Raw genomic sequence first — 25,953 nt, forward strand, 5'->3', positions numbered from 1 at the left:
GAGTGTGCTGTAGACTCCATTCTCTGCTCAAATATTTGAATATCTGGAGGTTGTTAATTGAGCTTGTTGTAAAGCTACGTTGCACCAGTGATTCAGTCAGCCCCACAGACCCAGAGAGGAGACTGATAATGAAGGCACACTCTTGGCTAACAGCTTCTATGGCTGACAGGAACACACACTCATGCATGCACGCACACACGTCTCTCTCTCTCCCTCCCTCCCTCCCTCCCTCCCTCCCTCCCTCCCTCCCTCCCTCCCTCCCTCCCTCCCTCCCTCCCTCCCTCCCTCCCTCCCTCCCTCCCTCCCTCCCTCCCTCCCTCCCTCCCTCCCTCCCTCCCGCACACACACACAAACACACTTCAAGTTCGACGTGTTTTAATCTGTCACATACAAGTAGCTTCACAGGGACTTTGAAACAGATATTCTACGAAAAAAAAAGAAAAAAAAAATCACAAACTATTTCAAGATATCAATGCGAGTCTATTGTCTTCTATGATGATTTTGTCATTTCTATTCAATGTGTACAAAAATGAGAGACTTTTACAGGAGGCTTCATCCTGTGCCTGATTACGTTTATGTGAAGTCGACTTTGAATTAATGCACTGTGGGTGGAGCGTGTGTGTGTGTGTGTGTGTGTGTGTGTAATCTGGACATTTGGGCTTGGAACACCGTGGCTGTGTGTTTGTAAGAGTTTGTAGTGGACTCTAAACCCCCTGTATGTTAAATAGGTTTACATTAGTATGGCAGCGAGATACAATATAGGACTCATCTATGCACACAGTGTGTCATGGCATGCATGGCTATTGTATTAGAAGTGTTAAGTTGTTCCCAATAATGTTTGTGCATTAAATGAGGCAGGGCCTTGATTTGTCGAGGTGGATTATTATTGAGTGTAATGGAAGATGAGCTTGGACGTTGTATGGCTGCAATGTGGATAACAGATCAGTGTTATGCGTTATGGTTCTATTCCGATTATACTATGGTTGTATTCTGGTTGTACTATGGTTGCATTCTGGTTATACTATGGTTGCATTCTGGTTGTACAATGGTTGTATGTATGGGACGGGCACTAGCTGGAACAGTCTATTAGAGGTCACAGGGTTTAGGGAGGCCTGTGGATGTTGGAACCTGAGACAGCAGGCCCCCTAAGGCTGCCTGGTGCGCTTCAGTAAACTACCTGGTGGGCATCCTAATAGATTGCCTGGTGGGCACCTTAAGGCAAGGCTGGTGGGCTTCTTCTCATCACCAGTTCTTATTTAACCATCCAGATACGTATTCATACACCAGCAGCATCACAGCTCCACCTAGGAGGAGGAGAAGACAACGGGGCATAGAGATGAATACAATACTACACATTATAATACTGATAATGTCATCTAATTGCATGTGTGGAGTTGTAGGGCTGGGCGACATGCCCAAAATATCATATCATGGTATTAAAAATAATCGGACGGTACGATGGTATTTAACATTATTTGAAACATTCCACAGGCCACAATCAACAGCCTGATCAACTCTATGCGAAGGAGATGTTTCACACTGCATGAGGCAAATGGTGGTCAGACCAAATATTGACTGGTTTTCTGATCCACGCCCCTACTTTCTCTTTAAGGTATCTGTTGACCAACAGATGCATATCTGTATTCCCAGTCATGTGAAAAATAAAGTATTTGAAATGATTGCATGTTGCGTTTATATCTTTTTGTCAGTGTAGAGGGTAAAGTAAAAACACAAACCGGTCCGTGCATCAATACCGGTAAATTGTCAAATACTGTATTTCGCCCAGCCCTATGGAGTTGCCAGACTGATTTTAGAAGGACATGCTGTGCAATAACTATTATACCAAGATAAGGGTTAGGCTATCATTAGCAGAGACCACATCTAGATAAAAAAAACCCATCTATAATATAGTATAATCAACCTCTCATTTAGTGATATGATGAAAGACGTAAGCTGCATTTTAAATTAGCCATAACATTCAAGATGTACTGTAACAAATAGCATACGTCTCTTTACCAAAAACATTGCTCCTCTGATAAAAATGCTATATTATTATTTCTCAGTCTGTAATGACCAAGCGTTTGGGAAGAAAGTGAATTGAATAGTTGTAGGAACGTCACCTGGTCCGAGTCTCATGATCTTGGGGACCAGTCCTTTGTACAGCGCCAAGTATCTGGAGAAATAATACAATATTACATCTGGAGAAACGACAGAGGTGTCTTAGAACTAAGAACAAAAATATAACATTACTTAAAAAATCAAATAAACACTGGGATCCCTTTTATTCTAAATCCCTGTACAGTGTGTGTGTGTGAGTGTATGTGCATGAATGCGCCAACATGTGTGTGTAATTACGAGTGTTGGCATTATTGGGCTTAGCAGATGCGACTGCCTGCCCGGTTTCTGTCTCCCTCGCGTGTCAGGTAGAGAGAGAGAGAGAGAGAGAGAGAGAGAGAGAGAGAGAGAGAGAGCACACTAATAGTCCTTGGTGTTTAGTGTAGTGTAACTTAAGGGTAAACCTACTATCTGCGCTAACCCTAATGTGTTCAAGGTGATCAGTGTTCCTGGCTGGCGCTGACCTCCCTTACCCGTCACCCCTACCTTCCCCCGTCCCACACTACGCCTCCTGCTCACCTACCCCCGCCACTGATGGCGTTAATAAGGCTCGACCCACTTCCTCCCTGCCCCTCTGTCTGATTAGATTGACCCATGGAGCGCCGTGCGGCTCGTTAGGACAGCCTTAACGACGTCTCCCATAGGGACCACTAATTAGCTGCGACTGTGTTGTGTTAGAGCATGGGGACTGGACGGAGTGGGCTGAGAGTAGACCTCTCTCTCTCTCTCTCCCTCCTCCTCTCTCCCTCTTGAAAAAGCAGCAGTGAGTCAGTGCCACTCCTACAGCAGCATCAGCCCCCCCTAGGCCCCAGACAATACACTAGTCGACCCAACAACACCTAGGAACCACATCAAGAGGTTCAGATGTCTTGGCGTAATTGGCTAAGGGGTTGAGTCGCTGGACCCGGGTTAGAGTCCAGGCTGAGGCAACCCCCCGGACTTCAGCGCTCCATACGTACCCCTCCTCCCGGTAGACCAGGCCCATGGTCTGGAAGCAGGTCCGGTACTTGATCTCTCCAGGTATGGGCTGGGGAGCCTGGATGCGACTTTTGGCCACGTCGAAGGGAATGTTGACACAGGATGAGATGGTTCCGGAGGCCAGGCCAATAGCAAACTTCCTCAGGAACTCCAGGGTTGGGTCCTGACAGGGGAAAAGGGAGAGACAGGGACAAAGAAGAGAGACAGAGAAGAATGAGAGATGGGAGAGAGATAGAGATGTTCACTAAAGAGACAGAGGTCTGTGCTGCAGCAGTATCCATGGATGTTCCTCTCTCATTTATCTGCCTGGACATCTTTTTCTATTTTATAATCTGCCTGCTCCAGGTCATTGTTCAATATGAAAGAAAGATATAGTGATATCTACAGTTGAAGTCGGAAGTTTACATACACTTAGGTTGGTGTCATTAAAACTTGTTTTTCAACCACTCCACAAATTTCTTTGAAACAAATTACAGTTTTGGCAAGTCAGTTAGGACATCTACTTTGTGCATGACACAAGTCATTTTTACAGCAATTGTTTACAGACAGATTATAATCCCAGAACAACAGCAAAGGACCTTGTGAAGATGCTGGAGGAAACGGGTACAAAAGTATCTATATCCAGAGTAAAACGAGTCCTATATCGACATAACCTGAAAGGTCGCTCAGCAAGGAAGAAACAACTGCTCTAAAACCGCCATAAAAAAGCCAGACTACGGTTTGCAACTGCACATGGGGACAAAAATCGTATTTTTTGGAGAATTGTCCTCTGGTCTTATGAAACAAAAATATAACTGTTTGGCCATCATGACCATCGTTATGTTTGGAGGAAAAAGGGGGATGCTTGCAAGCTGAAGAACACCATCCCAACAGTGAAGCACGGGGGTGGCAGCATCATGTTGTGGAGGTGCTTTGCTGCAGGAGGGACTGGTGCACTTGACAAAATAGATGACATCATAGGGCCTACCAGGTAGCTCAGTGGTCTAAGGCACTGCATCGCAGTGCTAGCTGTGACACCAGAGACTCTCGGTTCGAGCCCAGGCTCTGTCGCAGCCGGCCGCGACCGGGAGGTCCATGGGGCGACTCACAATTGGCCGGATTAGGGAGGGTTTGGCCAGTAGGGATATCCTTGTCTCATCGCGCACTAGCGACTCTAGGCTAGGTGTACGGTGTTTCCTCAGACACAATATAATATGCGGCTGGCTTCCGGGTTGGATGCGCGCTGTGTTAAGAAGCAGTGCGGCTTGGTTGGGTTGTGTTTTGGAGGAGGCATGGCTCTCGACCTTCGTCTCTCCCGAGCCCGTACGGGAGTGGTAGCGATGAGACAGGATAGTAACCACTAACAATTGGATACCACGAAATTGGGGAGAAAAAGGGGGTAAACATTGAAAACAAAAAAAGATGGCATCATGAGGCAAGAAAATTATGTGGATATATTGAAGCAACATCTCATGTCACAAATGGGTCTTCCAAATGGACAATGACCACAGACATACTTCCAAAGCTGTGGAAAATGGCTTAAGGACAACAAAGTCAAGGTATTGGAGTGGCCATCACAAAGCCCTGACCACTATCCTGTATAAAATTTGTGGGCAGAACTGAAAGAGCGTGTGCGAGCAAGGAGGCTTACAAACCTGACTCAGTTACACCAGCTCTGTCAGGAGAAATGGGACAAAATTCCCCAAACTTATTGTGGGAAGCTTGTATTAGGCTACCAGAAAGCGTTTGACACGAGTTAAACAATTTAAAGGCAATGCTACCAAATACTAATTGAGGGTATGTAAACTTCTGTGATGAAATAAATAAAAGCTGACATAAATGATTCTTTCTATTATTCTGACATTTCACATTCTTAAAAAAGTGGTGATCCTAACTGACCCAAGACAGGGAATTTTTACTAGGATTAAATGTCAGGAATTGTGAAAAACTGAGTTTAAATGTATTTTGCGAAGTTGTATGTAAACTTCCGACTTCAACTGTATATATCTTGATGGTGCAGTGATGAAATCCAACCCAACCCAACAGGATAGATGTAAGGACAATGTGTGTGTGGGGGGGGTAGAGAGAGAGAGCAATGACTCTGACTCATGCATATGATTGCAAAGCAAAGCTGGCATGAAAACCCTGATCATTTTATGGTAGCAAGGGGGAAAATGAGTGCTTCCTGACTGCAGTTTACACCTCTCTGATTGGCTGAAGCACATGTCTGTTTGTGCGCTTGCTAGAGAGAGAGAGTATTTATAAACAGGGTTCATGCAGGCAGACTGGCGGAGGCATATGGGGACAATTTAGTCTAATTGGGCATTGACTCTCTCTGCAGCACAGGGGTATATATGTGTGTGTGTGTGTGTGTGTGTGTGTGTGTGTGTGTGTGTGTGTGTGTGTGTGTGTGTGTGTGTGTGTGTGTGTGTGTGTGTGTGTGTGTGTGTGTGTGTGTGTGTGTGTGTGTGTGTGTGTGTGTGTGTGTGTGTGTGTGTGTGTGTGTGTGTGTGTGTGTGTGTGTGTGTGTTACTGTACAAAGAGAGAGAGAGAAGTCCCGGTCGGCCCAGGGAACTCTGAAGGTTAATTGGTCAGGATATATATATATATATATATATATATATATATATATATATATATATATATATATATATATATATTTTTACAAATGACAGAAGCATATAGAAAGGCAGATCCTGGACAAGCCTGTATCTTGTCAAAGATCTGGACACTGAGTGCTGCTGAGTTAAATAACAGATCATCTTAGAGTTGTTGTTTTTTTTTAAGTAGAATGTGGAGTACGGAACTGCTTGAAGTGGAATAAACATTTCCGGTTAGTCAAATTAAATGTAAAATGATGTAATGTCATTTTAGTTGTACAGTACCGGTACTCATAAAAGAGTTGGGGTACTCAACCCAGAGGTTACATTTGAGTTACTGAGGAGGTTACATTTTAGTCTGGCCTCTGAACACCAACATGTACTTTACAATAAGCACCAACCCAGACATTCACTCCTGACGGCACTGTGTTAGGAACAGCCCGTTCAAATGCACATGAACGTGGCACAGTGCATTTGACTGCCGACACGACTGAGTTGCGATGCTCATTGCTCACCCTGCTAACAAAAGCATTTGAAGAGGTTCAATATTCAGCCCAGCCCGTCTCTGCTGGAGCAAGTTATATCTATCCTGTAACTATACAATGGGCTGAGCTTCACCTAAAACAGGCTCAACTCCAGCCAAGCCTGCAGGTAGGTGTAATGCATTATGATGCAGTTATAATGCATAGTTAGACTTATATGACCCCCATTTTTCCATCTCACAATGATTCCGTCTAAATACCAGCCATTCTGAGTCAGTAGAAAAATTCCCGAATAGAGAGATATGACTGGTTTTCCCCAAAGGATCACTCTCTGAAGCTAAGATAACCAAGCCTAAGAAGTGGTCATTTTCCCTCTATTGACCACTTTAATACAGTTCACGCATGATAATAACTATCCATAAGCGCCATCCATAAATGCCAGAATCATGCAGACCAGGGGTGAATTCACCCAATAAAAAAAAGCTTCAGTCAAAACGGCTTCCACATCTACCCCACTGTAGAACTAACTTCCTCCTGAAATAATAATACACTGTCTGCTTTCAATTAGTCCATGGAAGTTAATCTAGGATGCATCGCAAATGGCATCCTACTCCAGATGTAGTGCACTACTTTTGACCAGGGCCCATAGGGCACAATATCTGGAGTAGGGTGACATTTGAGACGCAGACCTAATGCTGTCTCCAGTTTCTACACGGTGAACAGGCTGGCGTATGGTAACGTTTCCATTCAACAAAATGTACTTTTGTTTGGGAATCAGGCCCTCGATGCCGGATGTGTAACGTGAACCTCTGAGGATGTTGTAGAGAGCAAACAGACGAGCTATTAGCGGCCCTCTACCCAACTCCTCTCTGATTTTCCTTCCTCCCAGTTGACTCACTGACTAACCAATCCAACTGTAGTACCTAGAGCATGGCTAACCAATCCAACTGTAGTACCTAGAGCATGGCTAACCAATCCAACTGTAGTACCTAGAGCATGGCTAACCAATCCAACTGTAGTACCTAGAGCATGGCTAACCAATCCAACTGTAGTACCTAGAGCATGGCTAACCAATCCAACTGTAGTACCTAGAGCATGGCTAACCAATCCAACTGTAGTACCTAGAGCATGGCTAACCAATCCAACTGTAGTACCTAGAGCATGGCTAACCAATCCAACTGTAGTACCTGGAGCATGGCTAACCAATCCAACTGTAGTACCTAGAGCATGGCTAACCAATCCAACTGTAGTACCTAGAGCATGGCTAACCAATCCAACTGTAGTACCTAGAGCATGGCTAACCAATCCAACTGTAGTACCTAGAGCATGGCTAACCAATCCAACTGTAGTACCTGGAGCATGGCTAACCAATCCAACTGTAGTACCTAGAGCATGGCTAACCAATCCAACTGTAGTACCTAGAGCATGGCTAACCAATCCAACTGTAGTACCTAGAGCATGGCTAACCAATCCAACTGTGGTCCTTCTGTAGCTCAGTTGGTAGAGCATGGCGCTTGTAATGCCAGGGTAGTGGGTTCGATCCCCGGGACCACCCATACGTAGAATGTATGCACACATGACTGTAAGTCGCTTTGGATAAAAGCGTCTGCTAAATGGCATATATTATTATATTATATATATTTAGTACCTGGAGCATGGCTAACCAATCCAACTGTAGTACCTAGAGCATGGCTAACCAATCCAACTGTAGTACCTAGAGCATGGCTAACCAATCCAACTGTAGTACCTAGAGCATGGCTAACCAATCCAACTGTAGTACCTAGAGCATGGCTAACCAATCCAACTGTAGTACCTAGAGCATGGCTAACCAATCCAACTGTAGTACCTAGAGCATGGCTAACCAATCCAACTGTAGTACCTGGAGCATGGCTAACCAATCCAACTGTAGTACCTAGAGCATGGCTAACCAATCCAACTGTAGTACCTAGAGCATGGCTAACCAATCCAACTGTAGTACCTAGAGCATGGCTAACCAATCCAACTGTAGTACCTAGAGCATGGCTAACCAATCCAACTGTAGTACCTAGAGCATGGCTAACCAATCCAACTGTAGTACCTAGAGCATGGCTAACCAATCCAACTGTAGTACCTGGAGCATGGCTAACCAATCCAACTGTAGTACCTAGAGCATGGCTAACCAATCCAACTGTAGTACCTAGAGCATGGCTAACCAATCCAACTGTAGTACCTAGAGCATGGCTAACCAATCCAACTGTAGTACCTAGAGCATGGCTAACCAATCCAACTGCCATAAAATTGGTATTTTCACAGGCTGAGAGACACTTATCCAGTATATTAGACTGAGAGGCTGTTTGAAAGGCTCTCAAAGTGATTAATAGGCCTGGCTTTGTCTATGGACAGGACATATCAATTAGATCTACTGTAGGGGAAAGTTACTTGGTGGCTGGGCAGTTTGGTTTAGGAATATATAGTCTATGACCTACAATACAACTTAACACACAAAAACTGTACACATACAGTTACATCCAACTGATCTAATGTAACGGAAAGTCAAAAGTCCTTGGTCTGTTTGGTGTAAAAACAGAAAGCCTATGGACAAAAAACAACAGAGATACAGGCCAGGACAGCCACAACACAGACAGGCAGATTCAATCTAATCTCCCGATACCTGGCTGGCAGGAATGGCGTCCTTGACGTTGAAGTAGAATCCAAAGTAGATCATGTTAAAGACGCCGTGGCGCCCCAGGGTCGACGTTAACCCTTTATTCAGCCCTCGCAGGCCAAAGCCATCTGCGTTGATGATGTTCCGTGCTTGGGCAAACGTGGAGGGCTGCTGTATCGGGGCAAGGTCAGGAAGAGAAGAAAAGAGCACTATGTCAATGACAGAGAATAGAATAGTTCCACTTTATGAGAGTAAAATAAACAGTTAAATAAAAACGACCTGCATGCCGTATGGGAGCACGTGTCAATGACTGAGAATAGCAAAGATCCACTATAAGGGCGGAATCCTTAACTCGAGTATCGCAAAAATCATGCATCGGTGTCAATGGTTACTGTCAAGATAAACATCAACGGTGAAGAGGCAAGTTAAGCATGCAGATCTCAAGTTAGGATCCGGGCCATCGTAAGTGACAACAGTGAGATATTGCAGTGCACTAAGTTCCTATTAAACAGTGCTTTTGAATCTCACCACTTGGAAAGAATCTCGGTTGGCCTGCAGGCCGACTTTGACCACTTCAAATGGGTTGACCACCAATGCCTCGGTCAGGCCTGACCCTAGACCTGCTACTGACAGAGCCTGGGGAGAGAAGAAGGGAGGGGGAAAGCAGGAGAGAAAGCGGGAGATGGTTAAAGAGGGACACGTACGGGAGTGAAATACAAGATTGAAGTTCCACATCAACAGGTAGGGAAAAGGACAGAGGGAAGAGAGAAACAGAGAAGGGCAGGTAGCCACAAGGAAAGGTACAGGGCGTATTTGTTTATAAGGTGTACATACATAAGATATATAGTATAAGATGGATTATATGGGTTTACATTGTGAGCATAGTAGTGTGTTTAAGACAACAGCACAACTCAAAGCTTCATATGGCTTTGACAGAAACCAGTCTCCCTCACACACGGACATAGGACATCAGTCTCAGTCATGCTGTGACAGCCATCGTTACATGTCTACAAATGTAAAGAGCTAACAAAGCGATGGATGGAGGGAGCAGAGGGAGAGAAGGGGCTGAATGAAAGAGCGAGTGAGAGAAAGGAGATGTCATAGACGTATGAGGAGGACGCAAAGGCGGATCTGTTCTTGCAAGAGAACTGTTGGACGGGTGGAAGAGTATAGGGGTGAAGCGACAGATTCTCCAGAAAGGTTAAACTGTCCAATCGAATGGACATTTAGCATGAAGTACTTTGGGGTGTGTTTTTTGACGTACAGTGAAGGGTGGTCAATGTGTGTCGAGCCTGTGTGAGGGGGAAAAGACCAGCGCATGACGTGTGTGTGTGTGTGTGTGTGCATGCATACGTGTTTGTATGCATGCATCATATCAACGTTTCTTGGCCACCTACACATATTTGCATGTGTAACGGCAGGCGCAGAAATGCTCATGTTACCAACAGGGCAGTAGAATGTCTCGCAAATACAATACAAATAACTTGTCAACACAAATTTGTTTCTATTTGTCTTTGTTACTTCTTTTTGATATTTATGAGTCTTATTTTTGTATATATTTTTACATTTATATAGTTTTAGCTAGAACCGCCACACTCTGTACCCCACACATACAGATAATTGTAAGGTCTCTCCGTCAAGCAGTGAATTTCAAACACAGATTCAATCACAAAGAACAGGGAGGTTTTCAAATGCCTCGCAACGAAGGACACCTTATTGGTAGATGGGTAAAAAAACAAACAGACATGGAATATTCCTTTGAGCGTGGTAAAGTTATTTAATTACACTTTGCATGGTGTATTAATACGCCCAGTCACGACAAAGATACAGGTGTCCTTCCTAACTCAGTTGCCGGAGAGGAAGGAAATTTTACCATGAGGCCAATTGTGACTAAGACAGTTACAGAATTTAATGGCTGTGATAGGACAAAACTGAGGATAGATCAACAACAGTATAGTTATTCCAAAATACTAACCTAATCGACAGAGTGAAAAGAAGGAAGCCTGTACAGAATAAAAATATTCCAAAACATGCATCTTGTTTGCAACAAGGCACTGATGAAATATTGTAAAAAATGTTGCAAGCAATTAACTTTTTGTCTTGAAGACAAAGTGTTATTTTTGCGGCAAATCTAATACAAACATTACAGAGTAACACTCTCCATATTTTCAAGCATAATGGTGGCTGCATCATGTTATGGTTATGCTTGTAACCGTTAAGGACTGGTGAGTTTTTCAGGATTAAAAAATACATGGAATGGAGCTAAGCACAGGCAAAATCCTAGAGGAAAACCTGGTTCAGTCTGCTTTCCACCAGACACTGGGAGATTAATTCCCCTTCCAGCAGGACAAAAACGTAAAACACAAGACCAAATCTACATTGGAGTTGTGTACCAAGAAGACGGTGAATGTGGCCGAGTTACAGTTTAGACTTAAATCTACTTGAAAATCTATGGCAAGACCTGAAAATGGTTATGTAAGCAATAGTCAACAACCAATTTGACAGAGCTTGACATAAAAAAATAAAAAAAGAATAATGGGCAAATGTTGCACAATCCAGGTATTGAAAGCTCTTAGAGACTTAGCCAGAAAGACTCACAGCTGAAATCTTTGCCAAAGGTTATTCTACAAATTATTGACTCAGGGGTGTGAAAACCTATGTAAATGAGATATTTCTGTATTTCATTTTCAATCAATTTGCTCAAATTCCTTAAACCATGTTTTTACTTTGTCATTATGGGGTATTGTGTGTAGATGGGTAAAAAAATACAATATTTAATACATTTTGAATTCAGGCTGAATTCATACCCCTTGAATAAGTCAAGGGGTATGAATACTTTCTGAAGGCACTGTATTAGAGTGAGCATGTGTGAGAATCAATAATATAAATACATGGTGTGTATAGACAGTATATAATTTGTTAAGAAAATTGTGAAAAAAATTGTAAAAAAGTATGTAGACACCTGCTCGTCGAACATCTCATTCCAAAATCATGGGCATTAATATGGAGGTGGTCCCCCCTTTGCTGCTATAACAGGCTCCATTCTTCTGGTAAGGCTTTCCACTAGATGTTGGAACATTGACGCAGGGACTTTCTTCCATTCAGCCACAAGAGCATTAGTGAGGTCGGGCACTGATGTTGGGCGATTAGGCCTAGCTCGCAGTCGGCGTTCCAATTCCTCCCAAAGGAGTTTAACGGAGTTGAGGGCAGGCCAGTCAAGTTCTTCCACACATCTCAATGTCATGTTGAAACAGGAAAGGGCCTTCTCCAAAGCGTTGCCACAAAGATGGAAGCACAGAATCGTCCAGAATGTCATTGTATGCTGAAGCATTAAGATGTCCCTTCACTGGAACTAAGGAGCCAAGCCTGAACCATGATAAACAGCTCCGGACCATTATTCCTCCACCAAACCTTACATTTGGCACTATGCATTTGGGCAGGTAGTGTTCTCCTGGCATCTGCCAAACCCAGATTAATCTGTTGGACTGACAGATGATGAAGCGTGATTCATCACTCCAGAGAACGCGTTTCCACTGCTCCAGAGTACAATGGCGGCGAGCTTTACACCACTCCAGCCGACGCTTGTCATTGCGCATGGTGATCATAGGCTTGTGTGCGGCTGCTCGGCCATGGAAACCCATTTCATGAAGTTATTGTGCTGACGTGGTGTGGCTGAAATTGACGAATCCACTAATTTGAAGGGGTGTCCACATACTTGGCCATGTAGTGCATGTACAGTATTAGGTATATTAGGATGAGCTATTACAAACTGTAGTCTGGATTTTTTATGGCGGTTCTGGAGCACTGGCTTCTTCCTTGCTGAGCGGCCTTTCAGATTATGTCGATATAAGACTCGTTTTACTGTGGATATTGATACTTTTGTACCCGTTTCCTCCAGCATCTTCACAAAGTCCTTTGCTGTTGTTCTGGGATTGATTTGCACTTTTCGCACCAAAGTACGTTTATCTGTAGGAGACAGAACGGGTCTCCTTCCTGAGCGGTATGACAGTTGTGTGGTCCCATGGTGTTTATACTTGTGTAATATTGCTTGTACAGATGAACGTGGTACCTTCAGGCGTTCGGAAATTGCTCCCAAGGATGAACCAGACTTGTGGAGGTCTACACATTTTTTTCTGAGGTCTTGGCTGATTTCTTTTGATTTTCACATGATGTCAAGCAAAGAGTCCGTGAGTTTGAAGGCGGGCCTTGAAATACATCCACAGGTACACCTCCAATTGACTCAAATTTTGTCAATTAGCCTATCAGAAGCCTATCAGAAGCTTATTAGCCTATCAGAAGCTTCTGTAGCCATGACATCCGTTTCTGGAATTTTCCAAGCTGTTTAAAGGCACAGTCAACTTAGTGCGCTGCTGAAGGCGCTGCTGCGCCTTCTTCACGACGCTGTCAGTGTGAGTGGACCAATTCAGTTTGTCTGTGATGTGTATGCCGAGGAACTTAAAACTTGCTACCCTCTCCACTACTGTTCCATCGATGTGGATAGGGGGGTGTTCCCTCCGCTATTTCCTGAAGTCCACAATCATCTCCTTAGTTTTGTTGACGTTGAGTGTGAGGTTATTTTCCTGACACCACACTCCGAGGGCCCTCACCTCCTCCCTGTAGGCCGTCTCGTCGTTGTTGGTAATCAAGCCTACCACTGTTGTGTCGTCCGCAAACTTGATGATTGAGTTGGAGGCGTGCGTGGCCACGCAGTCGTGGGTGAACAGGGAGTACAGGAGAGGGCTCAGAACGCACCCTTGTGGGGCCCACGTGTTGAGGATCAGCGGGGAGGAGATGTTGTTGCCTACCCTCACCACCTGTTCTGGTGATATTAGCCGTTTCTCAGTCTCTCGGTCCTGTACTGTCTCGGTCTACTAGATGATAGTAGAGTGAACTGTGGCTCGGCTGGCTGAGGTCCTTAATGATCTTCTTGGCCTTCCTTTGACACCGCATGCTGTAACTGTCTTGGAGGGCAGACAGTGTGCCTCTGGCGATGCGTTGGGCTGACCGCACCAACCTCTGGAGAGCCATGCGGTTGAAGGAGGTGCAATCGCCATACCAGGCGGGGATGCAGCCCGACAGAATGCTCTCAATGGTGCATCTGTTGGAGTTTAAGGTCTTTTAAATTGTTTATTTATTTTTTTAAACCTTAATTTAACTAGGTGAGTCAGTTAAGAATAAATTATTATTTACAATGACGACGCTGGGCCAATTGTGCGCCACCCTATGGGACTCCCAATGAACATGAAGCTTTTGACCCTCTCCACTGCGGATATGTCTAGGTGGATGGGGGCGTGCTCCCTCTTCAGTCTCCTGTAGTGAACGATCAGCTCCTTTGTTTTGACGTTGAGGGAGAGGGTATTTTCCGCCAGGGATCTAACCTGTAGGCTGTCTCGTCATTGTTGGTAATCAGGCCTACCACTATCATGTCGTCAGATGATTGAGTTTGAGATTGTGCGTAGCCACGTAGTCGTGGGGGAACAGGGAGTACAGGAGGGGGGAAGAGCACACAACCCTGTGGGACCCCCGTGTGAGGATCAGCGTGGCGGAGATGTTGCCTATCCTCACCACCTGGCGTCAGTCCGTTAGTACGTCTAAGACCCAGTTGCACAGAGCGGGGTTCAGACCCAGGGCCCTGAGCTCAGTGACAAGCTTGGAGGCCACTATAGTATTGAAAGCAGAACTGTACTCGATGAACACCATTCCTCCATAGGTATTCCTCTTGTCCAGGTGCAGGTGCAGGTGTGTGTATGCATGCTTTTTTTGCGCGATGTGTGTGTGGTTTGTACTGCATGTGCGTGCGTGCTCTGAGACAGGCGTAATGAGAAAACGTCAGGAACAAGTCTGCAGGTCATTACTCTCCCTCTTGTTTTGTCCTCCTGTCTGTCTGTCTGTCAAGTGCCCCTGTACCTGTGTGTGTGTGTGTTTTGTACGGTATGTGTGTTTTGCACTGTATGTGTGTGTGTGTGTGTGTGTGTGTGTGTGTGTGTGTCATCCTGTTCAGGGTATGCAGCTGAACAGCCTCAGTGTGATTGATGATGGAGGGAGGAATAGCAGCAATAAGAAGGCAGAGAGGAAGAAGTGGCTGAGTCTGTCCATCTGTCTGTCTGTGAGGATGGGTCCTGACCTGGGGCGAGCACACAAACACCCCCCCATCCCACACACACATCCCTCACCCACCCACCCACCCACCCACCCACTAATTCATTACTAATGATGTTACTTTACAGAACCACACAGTGCCTGAGGGGAGTGTGGGGTTGGTTGTGGGAGGCTTAGAGAGGAGGGGGAGGTAGGGAGGAGAGGTGGAGGCCGCTTACAGAGACTGAAGGGGGTGGAGGAGGTGGAGAGGAGTGATCAATGGGACAGGTAAACATTTCTCTGTGGATGGCTATGCAAACACGCTGCGGTAGTTACGCGGTGCCAGATCAGGTACAGCTAGGCTAGTCATTGTGAAGTGCGTACAGGTACGGGCTAGCACAGGTAGGCCATCCATCACACAGAAATCACACCTGACACACATCTGTCAGCTGAATGGATGCTGGGTGGGGAGGCGGGGTCATTCCTTGTAGAGGTGACTCTGTCTCAGTTACACATCTAACTCACAGAGTCAGCCAGAAGAAAAATCTTAGTCAAGGTAAGAATGTTGACGGTCAGTCAATGGGTGTCCATCTACCGGGGTTTGAGTGATGGGGTTAGATATACTTGAGTGCTTTTGTTTTGTGTGTGTGGAAAATGTGAAGTGAAAAACCACGGCACATAGTTGTCAGAGTGAGTGTGTGTGTGTGTGTTTGGGTAACTTACTAGGCCAGCGGGCAGACCGGTGAGACTCAGCAGCTTCTTGTACTGTTCGAAGGTGAAGAACTACGGAGAGAAGAGATGGAGATAAAGTCAGTGGCCAAGCCAGGAGGAGGAAGTTATAGACAGACTCATTACATAAAGACACACAACGGTCACAAAACTTGCACTTACATGTATGCCCACTATGATGCACACAGACCGTGCCTTCAGAAAGTATTCATACCCCTTGATTCATACCCCTTGACCCATAACGACAAAGTGAGAACATTTAAAAAAACATTTTTGCAAACTTATTGAAAATACAGTATCTCATTACATAAGTATTCACACCCCTGAGTCAATACTTTGGAGAAGCACCTTTGGCAGCGATTACAGCTGTGACTCTTTCTGGGTAAGTCTCGACGAGCTTTCCACACCTGGGTTGTGCAACATTTGCCCATTATTATTTTCAAAATTATCAATTTTTTTTCAGGCATTGTCATAGATTTTCAAGTAGATTTAATTCAAAACTGTAACTCGGCCACTCAGGACATTCACTGTCTTCTTGGTAAGCAACTTGGTAAGCAATTTGGCCTTGTGTTTTAGGATACTGTCTGAAAAGGTGAATTAATCTCCCAGTGTCTGGTGGAAAGTAGACTGAACCAGGTTTTCCTCTAGGATTTTGCCTGTGCTTAGCTCCATTCCGTTTCTTTTTTATCCTGAAAAACTCCCCAGACCTTAATAATGACAAGCATACCCATAACATGATGCAACCACCACTATGCTTGAAAATATGGAGAGTGGTACTCAGTAATGTGTCACATTGGATTTGCCCCAAACATAAAACATTGTATTCAGGACAAGAAGTGAATTGCTTTGCCACATTTGTTTATGTATTACTTTAGTGCAGGGATGCATGTTTTGGAATATTTGTATTCCGTACAGACTTCCTTCTTTTCACTCTGTGAATTAGGTTAGTATTGTGTAGTAACTACAGTTTTCTCCTATAACAGCCATTAAACTCTAGCTGTTTTAAAGACACCATTGAGGGGTTTCCTTCCTCTCCAGTAGCCGAGTTCAGAAGGACGCTTGCATCTTTGTAGTGACTGGGTGTATTGATACACCATCCAAAGTGTAATTAATAACTTCACCACGCTCAAAGGGATATTCACTGTCTGCTTATCAAAGCAAAATGTATTTGTCACATACAGCAGGTGTTAATGTGAGTGTAGCGAAATGCTTGTGCTTCTAGTTCCGACCATGCAGTAATATCTAACAAGTAATATAACCCAACAACTACTTTATACACACAAGTGTAAAGGAATGAATACGAATGTGTACATAAAAATATATAAATGAGTGATGGCCGAACGGCATAGGCAAGATGCAGTAGATGGTATAGAGTACAGTATATACATATGAGATGAGTAATGTAGGGTGTGAAAACATATAAAGCAGCATTGTTTAAAGTGGCTAGTGATACATTACATCAAGATGTCAAGATGCAGTGGATGGAATAGAGTACAGTATATACATATGAGATGAGTAATGTAGGGTATGAGAACACTATATAAAGTGGCATTGTTTAAAGGGGCTAGTGATACCTTTAATTATTTGATCTTTACACATCCCTTATATGTAAGGCATTGTAAAACCTCCCTGGTCTTTGTGGTTGAATCTGTGTTTGAAATTCACTGCTCGACTGAGGGGCCTTACAGATAATTGTATGTTTGGGGTACAGAGATGAGGTAGTCATTCAAACATCACGTTAAACACTATTACTGCACACAGAGTCCATGCAACTTGTTATGGGACTTGTTCAACAAATCTTTACTCCTGAACGCATTTAGGCTTGTCATAGCAAAGGGTTTGGATACTTATTGACTCAAGACATTTCAGCTTTTCATTTTCTATTCATTTGTAAAACATAAAAAAAACACTACTCCACTTTGACATGATGGGGTATTTTGTGTAAGCTAGTGACAAAAATAAATACATCTCAATTTAAAATTCAGGCTGTAACACAACAAAATGTGGGAAAAGTCCAGGGGTGTGAATACTTTCTGAAGGCACCGTATACTTTTGAATAAGATTTGAACCGATAACAGACCGTCCATGTGGTCGCTTGATATTAACACCATCCCTAAGGACAGTGATTTGTGGGTTGTGATGCTCAAGGACTTAGGCCTCAAATAGAGTCACAAAAAGCATTAATTCCTATCTCTTTCCTGTATTACATGTACAACGAAACAGGAGCGTCGGCCTGGCGACAAATCAGTAGATGTGTTAATCTGAGGTCAGGGGGGCAAACAAATTTCATCTGCTGTTTAAAGGAACGATTGACCCATGTTGAATGTTATGTTGTTTTTGTGCATCTCTGAGTGACGTTCTATCTATTCCCGGGGGTCATTTGTTTTTGTTTTATGTGTATCTGAGCTAGTCGCAATTCAAGCAGGCAGATATACAGCCGGTATGATGAGTTTTGCATCATTTGAGATGTACAAAAACGATATAACATTTTAAAAAATGGGTGAATCTTTCCTATAATTCACTTGAATTTCCCCCTACAATCGCACAGCCAAGCTCTAGCTCGGTAAGTGATTCGTCAGTCTCCTCGATGAGAGTATTTACGCACGCACGCACACACTCATGCACACATGTCATTACAAGAGGAGGGGGAGGTAGGTAAAATGCTTTGCAACGGAAAAACAACCATTTTTATTTCTTACTGGACAAATTCAAGTGTCGTCCCTCCCGGTTTCATCAGTTTTCTTCCATTTGGTGCCTAATGAACACAACCGTGGCACTGACAGAGAGAGGCACTGCTGCGTCTGTTTGTTGTGCACGTGTCTCACCATCACAACACTTTACCATTCCCAGAGGCAAACGCAGCAGCAGCAGATACCAGAACTAGTGACCCAGAGGAGGTTGTGTTTTGCTGGGTTCCCTGGATGTCAGCAGTAGCGAGCACGCTTGGGGAAGATTTTCACACAGTAGAAGTGTGGAACTCCAGCCGGGGTGTGTTCAACATGAAATGGAAGAAGACACTCGGAAATGGAGTGAAACAGGGAGGTTACTATTTGAACACGTCCAATAACAAACCCTCATTTTGGTGGTCCATTGCAAAACGTTTTGCTATGACGGGCCCTAACGAACACAACCTACTGGGTTGTCACACAGGGGATTCACCCACAGCTCGAGTGGGCATGTGTTGCGTTGTCTTACGTCAGATACCGAGGCGATTCCACCTGCACTGAGGGACGAGCATTGCGTAGGAGTGACGCCACCTGACGCGTCGACCATGCACGTGGTGAACAGCGTCGCACTTCCTGTGCCTTACCTTAACTGCTCTCTTTGGAGTCTCAGCCAGGATTGGAGGGAGGATCCCCTTATAGAAGCCATATATACTGTCGAGAGAAAAATATAATGAGCATTAGACATGACACAACATGACAACTAGTACAACTTGACAATACACCTTTCATAACAGTTACATACCAATAAAAAGAGACTAGCCTGCTGGTCTTACTGGGTTGATAGGAACATTAGCCTGCTGGTCTTACTGGGTTGATAGGAACATTAGCCTGCTGGCCTTACTGGGATGATAGGAACATTAGCCTGCTGGTCTTACTGGGTGGATAGGAACATTAGCCTGCTGGTCTTACTGGGTGGATAGGAACATTAGCCTGCTGGTCTTACTGGGTTGATAGGAACATTAGCCTGCTGGCCTTACAGGGTTGATAGGAACATTAGCCTGCTGGCCTTACAGGGTGGATAGGAACATTAGCCTGCAGGCCTTACAGGGTGGATAGGAACATTAGCCTGCTGGACTTACAGGGTGGATAGGAACATTAGCCTGCTGGTCTTACTGGGTGGATAGGAACATTAGCCTGCTGGTCTTACTGGGTTGATAGGAACATTAGCCTGCTGGCCTTACAGGGTGGATAGGAACATTAGCCTGCTGGCCTTACAGGGTGGATAGGAACATTAGCCTGCTGGCCTTACAGGGTGGATAGGAACATTAGCCTGCTGGCCTTACAGGGTGGATAGGAACATTAGCCTGCTGGCCTTACAGGGTGGATAGGAACATTAGCCTGCTGGCCTTACAGGGTGGATAGGAACATTAGCCTGCTGGCCTTACAGGGTGGATAGGAACATTAGCCTGCTGGCCTTACAGGGTGGATAGGAACATTAGCCTGCTGGCCTTACTGGGTTGATAGGAACATTAGTCTGCTGGCCTTACTGGGTTGATAGGAACATTAGCCTGCTGGCCTTACTGGGTTGATAGGAACATTAGCCTGCTGGCCTTACAGGGTGGATAGGAACATTAGCCTGCTGGCCTTACTGGGTGGATAGGAACATTAGCCTGCTGGCCTTACTGGGTTGATAGAAACATTAGCCTGAGCTGTTTAGGAGGGATAACACACCTGGCACAAATGATTGTCTAGTTCCGTTATTCCTGCCGAGGGGTGCCCTATACCTGCGCCCAGAGGGGATTCGTTAAAAGTCCGGGTACAGGGGGTGACTTAGGTCTAAACTGTTTTTGTGAGACTTGCGGAGGGCCCTGACCTTAAAGATCTCATCCAGGCCTGTCTGTTTGACTCCAAGTACCTTGGGGAGGGCCCTGACCTTAAAGATCTCATCCAGGCCTGTCTGTTTGACTCCAAGTACCTTGCGGAGGGCCCTGACCTTAAATATCTCATCCAGGCCTGTCTGTTTGATTCCAAGTACCTTGCTTGCTGTGGTGATAATCCTTCTCAGCATATTTCTCTGGCTGACAGTGGCATTGCCACACCAACAAACAATACAAAAAGTTCAAATACTCTCAGTGAAAGATTTGTAAAACAGAGTTAGTATAGTACAGTATATTAACATGAACAGATTCCAGCTTTTTGAGAAAGTACATTCTCTGTTGGCTCTTGCTGTAGATCAGGTCTGTACATTTACTCCACTGAAGCTCATTGTCCAAGACGACACCCAGATATCTCTATTCCTCTACCATCTCTATGTTCTGTCCTCTGATAGATGTTGCAGAGGTAGGTGTTGTACGTATCCTGAAGTCTACGAACATCCCTTTGGTCTTGTTGGTATTGAGGACCAAGTGTGATTCGTCACACCGGCTCTACAAAGCCATTTAGGCCATGTTTGTCCTCGTCAACATGCAACAAGGCTGATCAAGGAAGGCTGTGTCATCAGCGAACTTAACGAGGTGTCTGTCAGGATGGGAACTAGTACAACTATTAGTGTACAAGATGTACATCTCGTCACCACCTTTACCTTACCTTGACCTGCCTATGGCTATTATTGCTCTTTAAGGTGGAATATACTGGTGGATAGTGGTCCAAACTGTGCTTATGTTACCCTGCTGTCAATCAGGGTAACATAAGCCTATGTACTGTATGTATGTACTGTATGTACTGTATGTATGTACTGTATGTATGCATGTATGCATGTATGCATGTATGCATGTATGCATGTATGCATGTATGTATGTATGTATGTATGTATGTATGTATGTATGTATGTATGTATGTATGTATGTATGTATGTATGTAGATGCACAATCGAGAGCATCCTGGCGGGCTGTATCACCGCCTGGTACGGCAACTGCTCCGCCCTCAACCGTAAGGCTCTCCAGAGGGTAGTGAGGACTGCACAACGCATCACCGGGGGCAAACTACCTGCCCTCCAGGACACCTACACCACCCGATGTTACAGGAAGGCCATAAAGATCATCAAGGACATCAACCACCCGAGCCACTGCCTGTTCACCCCGCTATCATCCAGAAGGCGAGGTCAGTACAGGTGCATCAAAGCTGGGACCGAGAGACTGAAAAACAGCTTCTATCTCAAGGCCATCAGACTGTTAAACAGCCACCACTAACATTGAGTGGCTGCTGCCAACACACTGTCATTGACACTGACCCAACTCCAGCCACTTTAATAATGGGAATTGATGGGAAATGATGTAAATATATCACTAGCCACTTTAAACAATGCTACCTTATATAATGTTACTTACCCTACATTATTCATCTCATATGCATATGTATATACTGTACTCTACATCATCGACTGCATCCTTATGTAATACATGTATCACTAACCACTTTAACTATGCCACTTTGTTTACTTTGTCTACACACTCATCTCATATGTATATACTGTACTCGATACCATCTACTGTATGCTGCTCTGTACCATCACTCATTCATATATCCTTATGTACATATTCCTTATCCCCTTACACTGTGCATAAGACAGTAGTTTTGGAATTGTTAGTTAGATTACTTGTTGGTTATCACTGCATTGTCGGAACTAGAAGCACAAGCATTTCGCTACACTCGCATTAACATCTGCTAACCATGTGTATGTGACAAATAAAATTTGATTTGATGTACTGTATGTATGTATGTACTGTATGTGTATGTATGTATGTATTGTATGTATGTACTGTATGTATGTATGTATGTATGTACTGTATGTATGTATGGGAAACCTTCTCCACCTAAAAAGCACAAGAAGGAGTATGGACACCCACCATCTCAGAATGTTCTGAAGACGTTTCCCAAGTTAGAAACAGATAAGAGTAGCATTCCTGAAACATTATTTTTGTTGAAATATCATTTGATCTCTGACAAATTAAGCTAATCAATTGCACCCAAATGGTCTATTTTAAGTTATAGGATTCATATAATCTTCGATATTTCATATCCAATTTGGACCATCATTCTTCCTATTAACGAGTAAGACATGAGGAATCCCATAAAAACAAATACTTTCAATAAAAAATGGCTCATTTGGGTGCAATCAAATGAGCTTAATTTCTCAGAGATCATATTAAATTTCAACAAAATAATGTTTCAGGAATGCTAATCTTAGCTGTTTCTACCTACATAAACGATTTCAGAACAATCTGTGTGAAGTGGCCTTCTAAAATGACATGGAATGACTCGTATGTTACCTATTTCTACAAAGAAAGCACAAAAAGGTGTTGTATGTGTAACAGTATAGCTTCCTTCCCTCTCCTCGCCCCTACCTGGGCTCGAACCAGGGACCCTCTGCACACATAGACAACAGCCACCCTCGAAGCATCGTTACCCCATTGCGCCACAAAAGCCGCGGCTCTTGCAGAGCAAGGGGAACAACTACTTAAAGGTCTCAGAGCGAGTGACGTCAACGATTGAAACGCTATTAGCGTGCACTCCGCTAACTAGCTAGTCATTTCACATCGATTACATATGCACCTTTCAGAACTGTATGAATTAGCAGCTCCTCCACACCTGTCCTTATGTGACAACATACTGCACACAGAACGTATACCACATCCTGAACGTATACCACATCCTGAACGTATACCACATCCTGAACGTATACCACATCCTGAACGTTTACCACATCCTGAACGTTTACCACATCCTGAACATATACCACATCCTGAACATATACCACATCCTGAACATATACCACATCCTGAACGTATACCACATCCTGAACGTTTACCACATCCTGAAAGTTTACCACATCCTGAACATATACCACATCCTGAACATATACCACATCCTGAACGTATACCACATCCTGAACGTTTACCACATCCTGAACATATACCACATCCTGAACGTATACCACATCCTGAACGTATACCACATCCTGAACGTTTACCACATCCTGAACATATACCACATCCTGAACATATACCACATCCTGAACGTATACCACATCCTGAACGTTTACCACATCCTGAACATATACCACATCCTGAACATATACCACATCCTGAACGTATACCACATCCTGAACCATATACCACATCCTGAACGTATACCACATCCTGAACGTTTACCACATCCTGAACGTATACCACATCCTGAACATATACCACATCCTGAACATATACCACATCCTGAACGTATACCACATCCTGAACGTTACCACATCCTGAACATATACCACATCCTGAACATATACCACATCCTGAACGTATACCACATCCTGAACATATACCACATCCTGAACATATACCACATCCTGAACGTATACCACATCCTGAACGTTTACCACATCCTGAACGTATACCACATCCTGAACATATACCACATCCTGAACGTATACCACATCCTGAACGTATACCACATCCTGAACATATACCACATCCTGAACGTATACCACATCCTGAACGTATACCACATCCTGAACGTATACCACATCCTGAACGTTTCTAAAACCGCCGGTGCTTGATTATGTTTGCCTAATGAAATATAACCAATGGAAACATCCCAAAAGTGCAACCACTACCCACCTGGCATTCCAAAGCGAACACTCAAAGTATTTGAAAGATTTCAAATAGTATTTGAACCCAGGTATGTGTTGGTTACTCTGTAGGTAACACTGTATAAACCTCCACAAGCACCCCACTGGCCTTCCCTTTCACTCCAAATTGACCCGACTGCCTCAACACAAATCAAGACCGGTAGAACAGGTCTAAACCTTAAGTATAACAGTAAACATGGTCCCCACCTGCTTGCATTTAGGGGACAGGTTTAGATGATTCCAAGAGACCTCTGGTATCAAGTTGAATATCTGATACTTATTGAAGCACTGGCTGTCTCCTTGCTTCCGTTCTTGGATTAGCTGCCATTTAGGGTCCTAACTTTCCACTGCCCTCATCTCACCTGGAAAAGAAACCTCAAATCAGAAGATTCTGGATGGATTTGGAATACTTTATTTTCAAAGTGGAACGAACAGCTTTTTAACTATTTTGCAGATATGAAACAGACTAAAAATAGGTTCTATTTGACTCCAAATTCCGTGACATATATATAGTAAGGCATTGTTGGCAGAATAGATAGATACGTTTAAATGGATGATGAATATAATTCACCAATACATTGTTTCCTGACTCCACTGTTTCAGTTCGACTTAGAACAAAAACAGATGACTGTAAATAAGGCTGGGTATCTAAATGCAATTAAACAAAAATTACAATCAAATGATCCCACGTCAGTCATAACGTAGCTAATAGAGGGACACACAAGCGAGTGCAAATGAGTCAACAGTCTACTTTCTGAAATTACAGCCTGATGCGCTTGCATTGGTGAATTCAACTTCAACTGCGCTGCTTTTGCGTGTCCCGTTAAACGCGCAGTGGAGGGAAAGTGTACAGACACATGCAACAGTCCGCAGTCCGGCTTCGGTTTTTAAAGCTTGACAATGAATAACCAAAAAAAAATACATAAGCTACAACAAAACACCATGCAAAGGAGAAACATTTAGGCCTAATAAAGCAGTATTTGAGCAGTAGCCTAGGCTGGCTACTCAACTACAAGACATGTTGAGCGCATCATACAACAATGCTGCATTCAACCGCACCAGTGATCCCATGCAGTGCAAAAAAAAAAAGCGTTATAAGTTTAAACCTTAAAACTTACAGCTACTTCTTTTGTTATTTGGAATTGTTAAATACTTTTTGATTAGGTTCGCAGCATATTATGCATATTCTGCAAGCATAGCAGCAAAGGCTTGGCAAAGATGATTTCTCTCTTTTGTTGTAATGTTAAAATACTATATACATGTACATAATTTGACATTATAAAGGACCACATGTTTTCAAATAGAACAATGCCCAGTTTGAGTAGCAGATGCACTTTTCTTTTACAAAAACATGTCTGGCAGGCTAATTCATTGTTCTTTCAATAAGGCCCATGAGCTGACTGAGTTTGACACCCCTGGGCTAGCGTATCCATTTATGTAGTTAATTATTTATTTGGCAAGCTAAAAACACAGAACCTAATGTTAGCTAGCTAGCTAACTACGTCATTCCAAACATTCTATGAATTTATGCAAACGTGAAATCAACCATATCTAAGTGTTCTCAGAAAATGGGAAAGTAGGTGTCACATTCTGTCTGTGGGTGTATATGAAACAGATTTGATTAAGATATCATGTTGCTAAAACACTGCCAGTTTCACTTGAAGGGAAATCACTTAATGTTTATTTGGAATATTCTGATATTTTGAACCAATTGGGCCCCAATGACATTTTCATAGTTAATAATAATAATAATATATGCCATTTAGCAGACGCTTTTATCCAAAGCGACTTACAGTCATGTGTGCATACATTCTACGTATGGGTGGTCCCGGGGATCAATTTGCTTATTTGTCTTAGAAGTGTCTTTATTCATAAGATGAAGTGGGTGGAGAACAAACCCCTATTTAAGTTACGACTAAACATTTATTTGTGGAAATCATCAGTAAATGTGAAAACAAACGTTCTTTTCTCAAATCAACCTTAAAAAGGGACAATCTGGAGTTGCTACATCCATTTTTTGGACTTATAAATTAATGATATATATACACATTGATTCTTGAAGAAT

The 25,953-nt window shown here is 43.6% G+C and overlaps 1 protein-coding gene across 1 annotated transcript in view; it reads right to left on the reverse strand.

The window, feature by feature from the left end:
- Positions 1-358: 358 nt before the first annotated feature.
- slc25a21 (solute carrier family 25 member 21) overlaps positions 359-25,953 on the reverse strand; it is a gene marked incomplete at its 5' end in the record, with an annotated part of 41,078 nt that continues 15,483 nt past the window's right edge. The window contains 7 exon segments of the mRNA XM_046309555.1: positions 359-1,304; positions 2,121-2,173; positions 3,075-3,256; positions 8,805-8,969; positions 9,327-9,434; positions 15,600-15,659; positions 18,916-18,982. Coding sequence (XP_046165511.1) covers positions 1,243-1,304; positions 2,121-2,173; positions 3,075-3,256; positions 8,805-8,969; positions 9,327-9,434; positions 15,600-15,659; positions 18,916-18,982 — 697 coding nt within the window.

This window comes from Oncorhynchus gorbuscha, linkage group LG17 (genome assembly GCF_021184085.1).
Source record: "Oncorhynchus gorbuscha isolate QuinsamMale2020 ecotype Even-year linkage group LG17, OgorEven_v1.0, whole genome shotgun sequence".
Taxonomy (NCBI): Eukaryota; Metazoa; Chordata; class Actinopteri; order Salmoniformes; family Salmonidae; genus Oncorhynchus; species Oncorhynchus gorbuscha.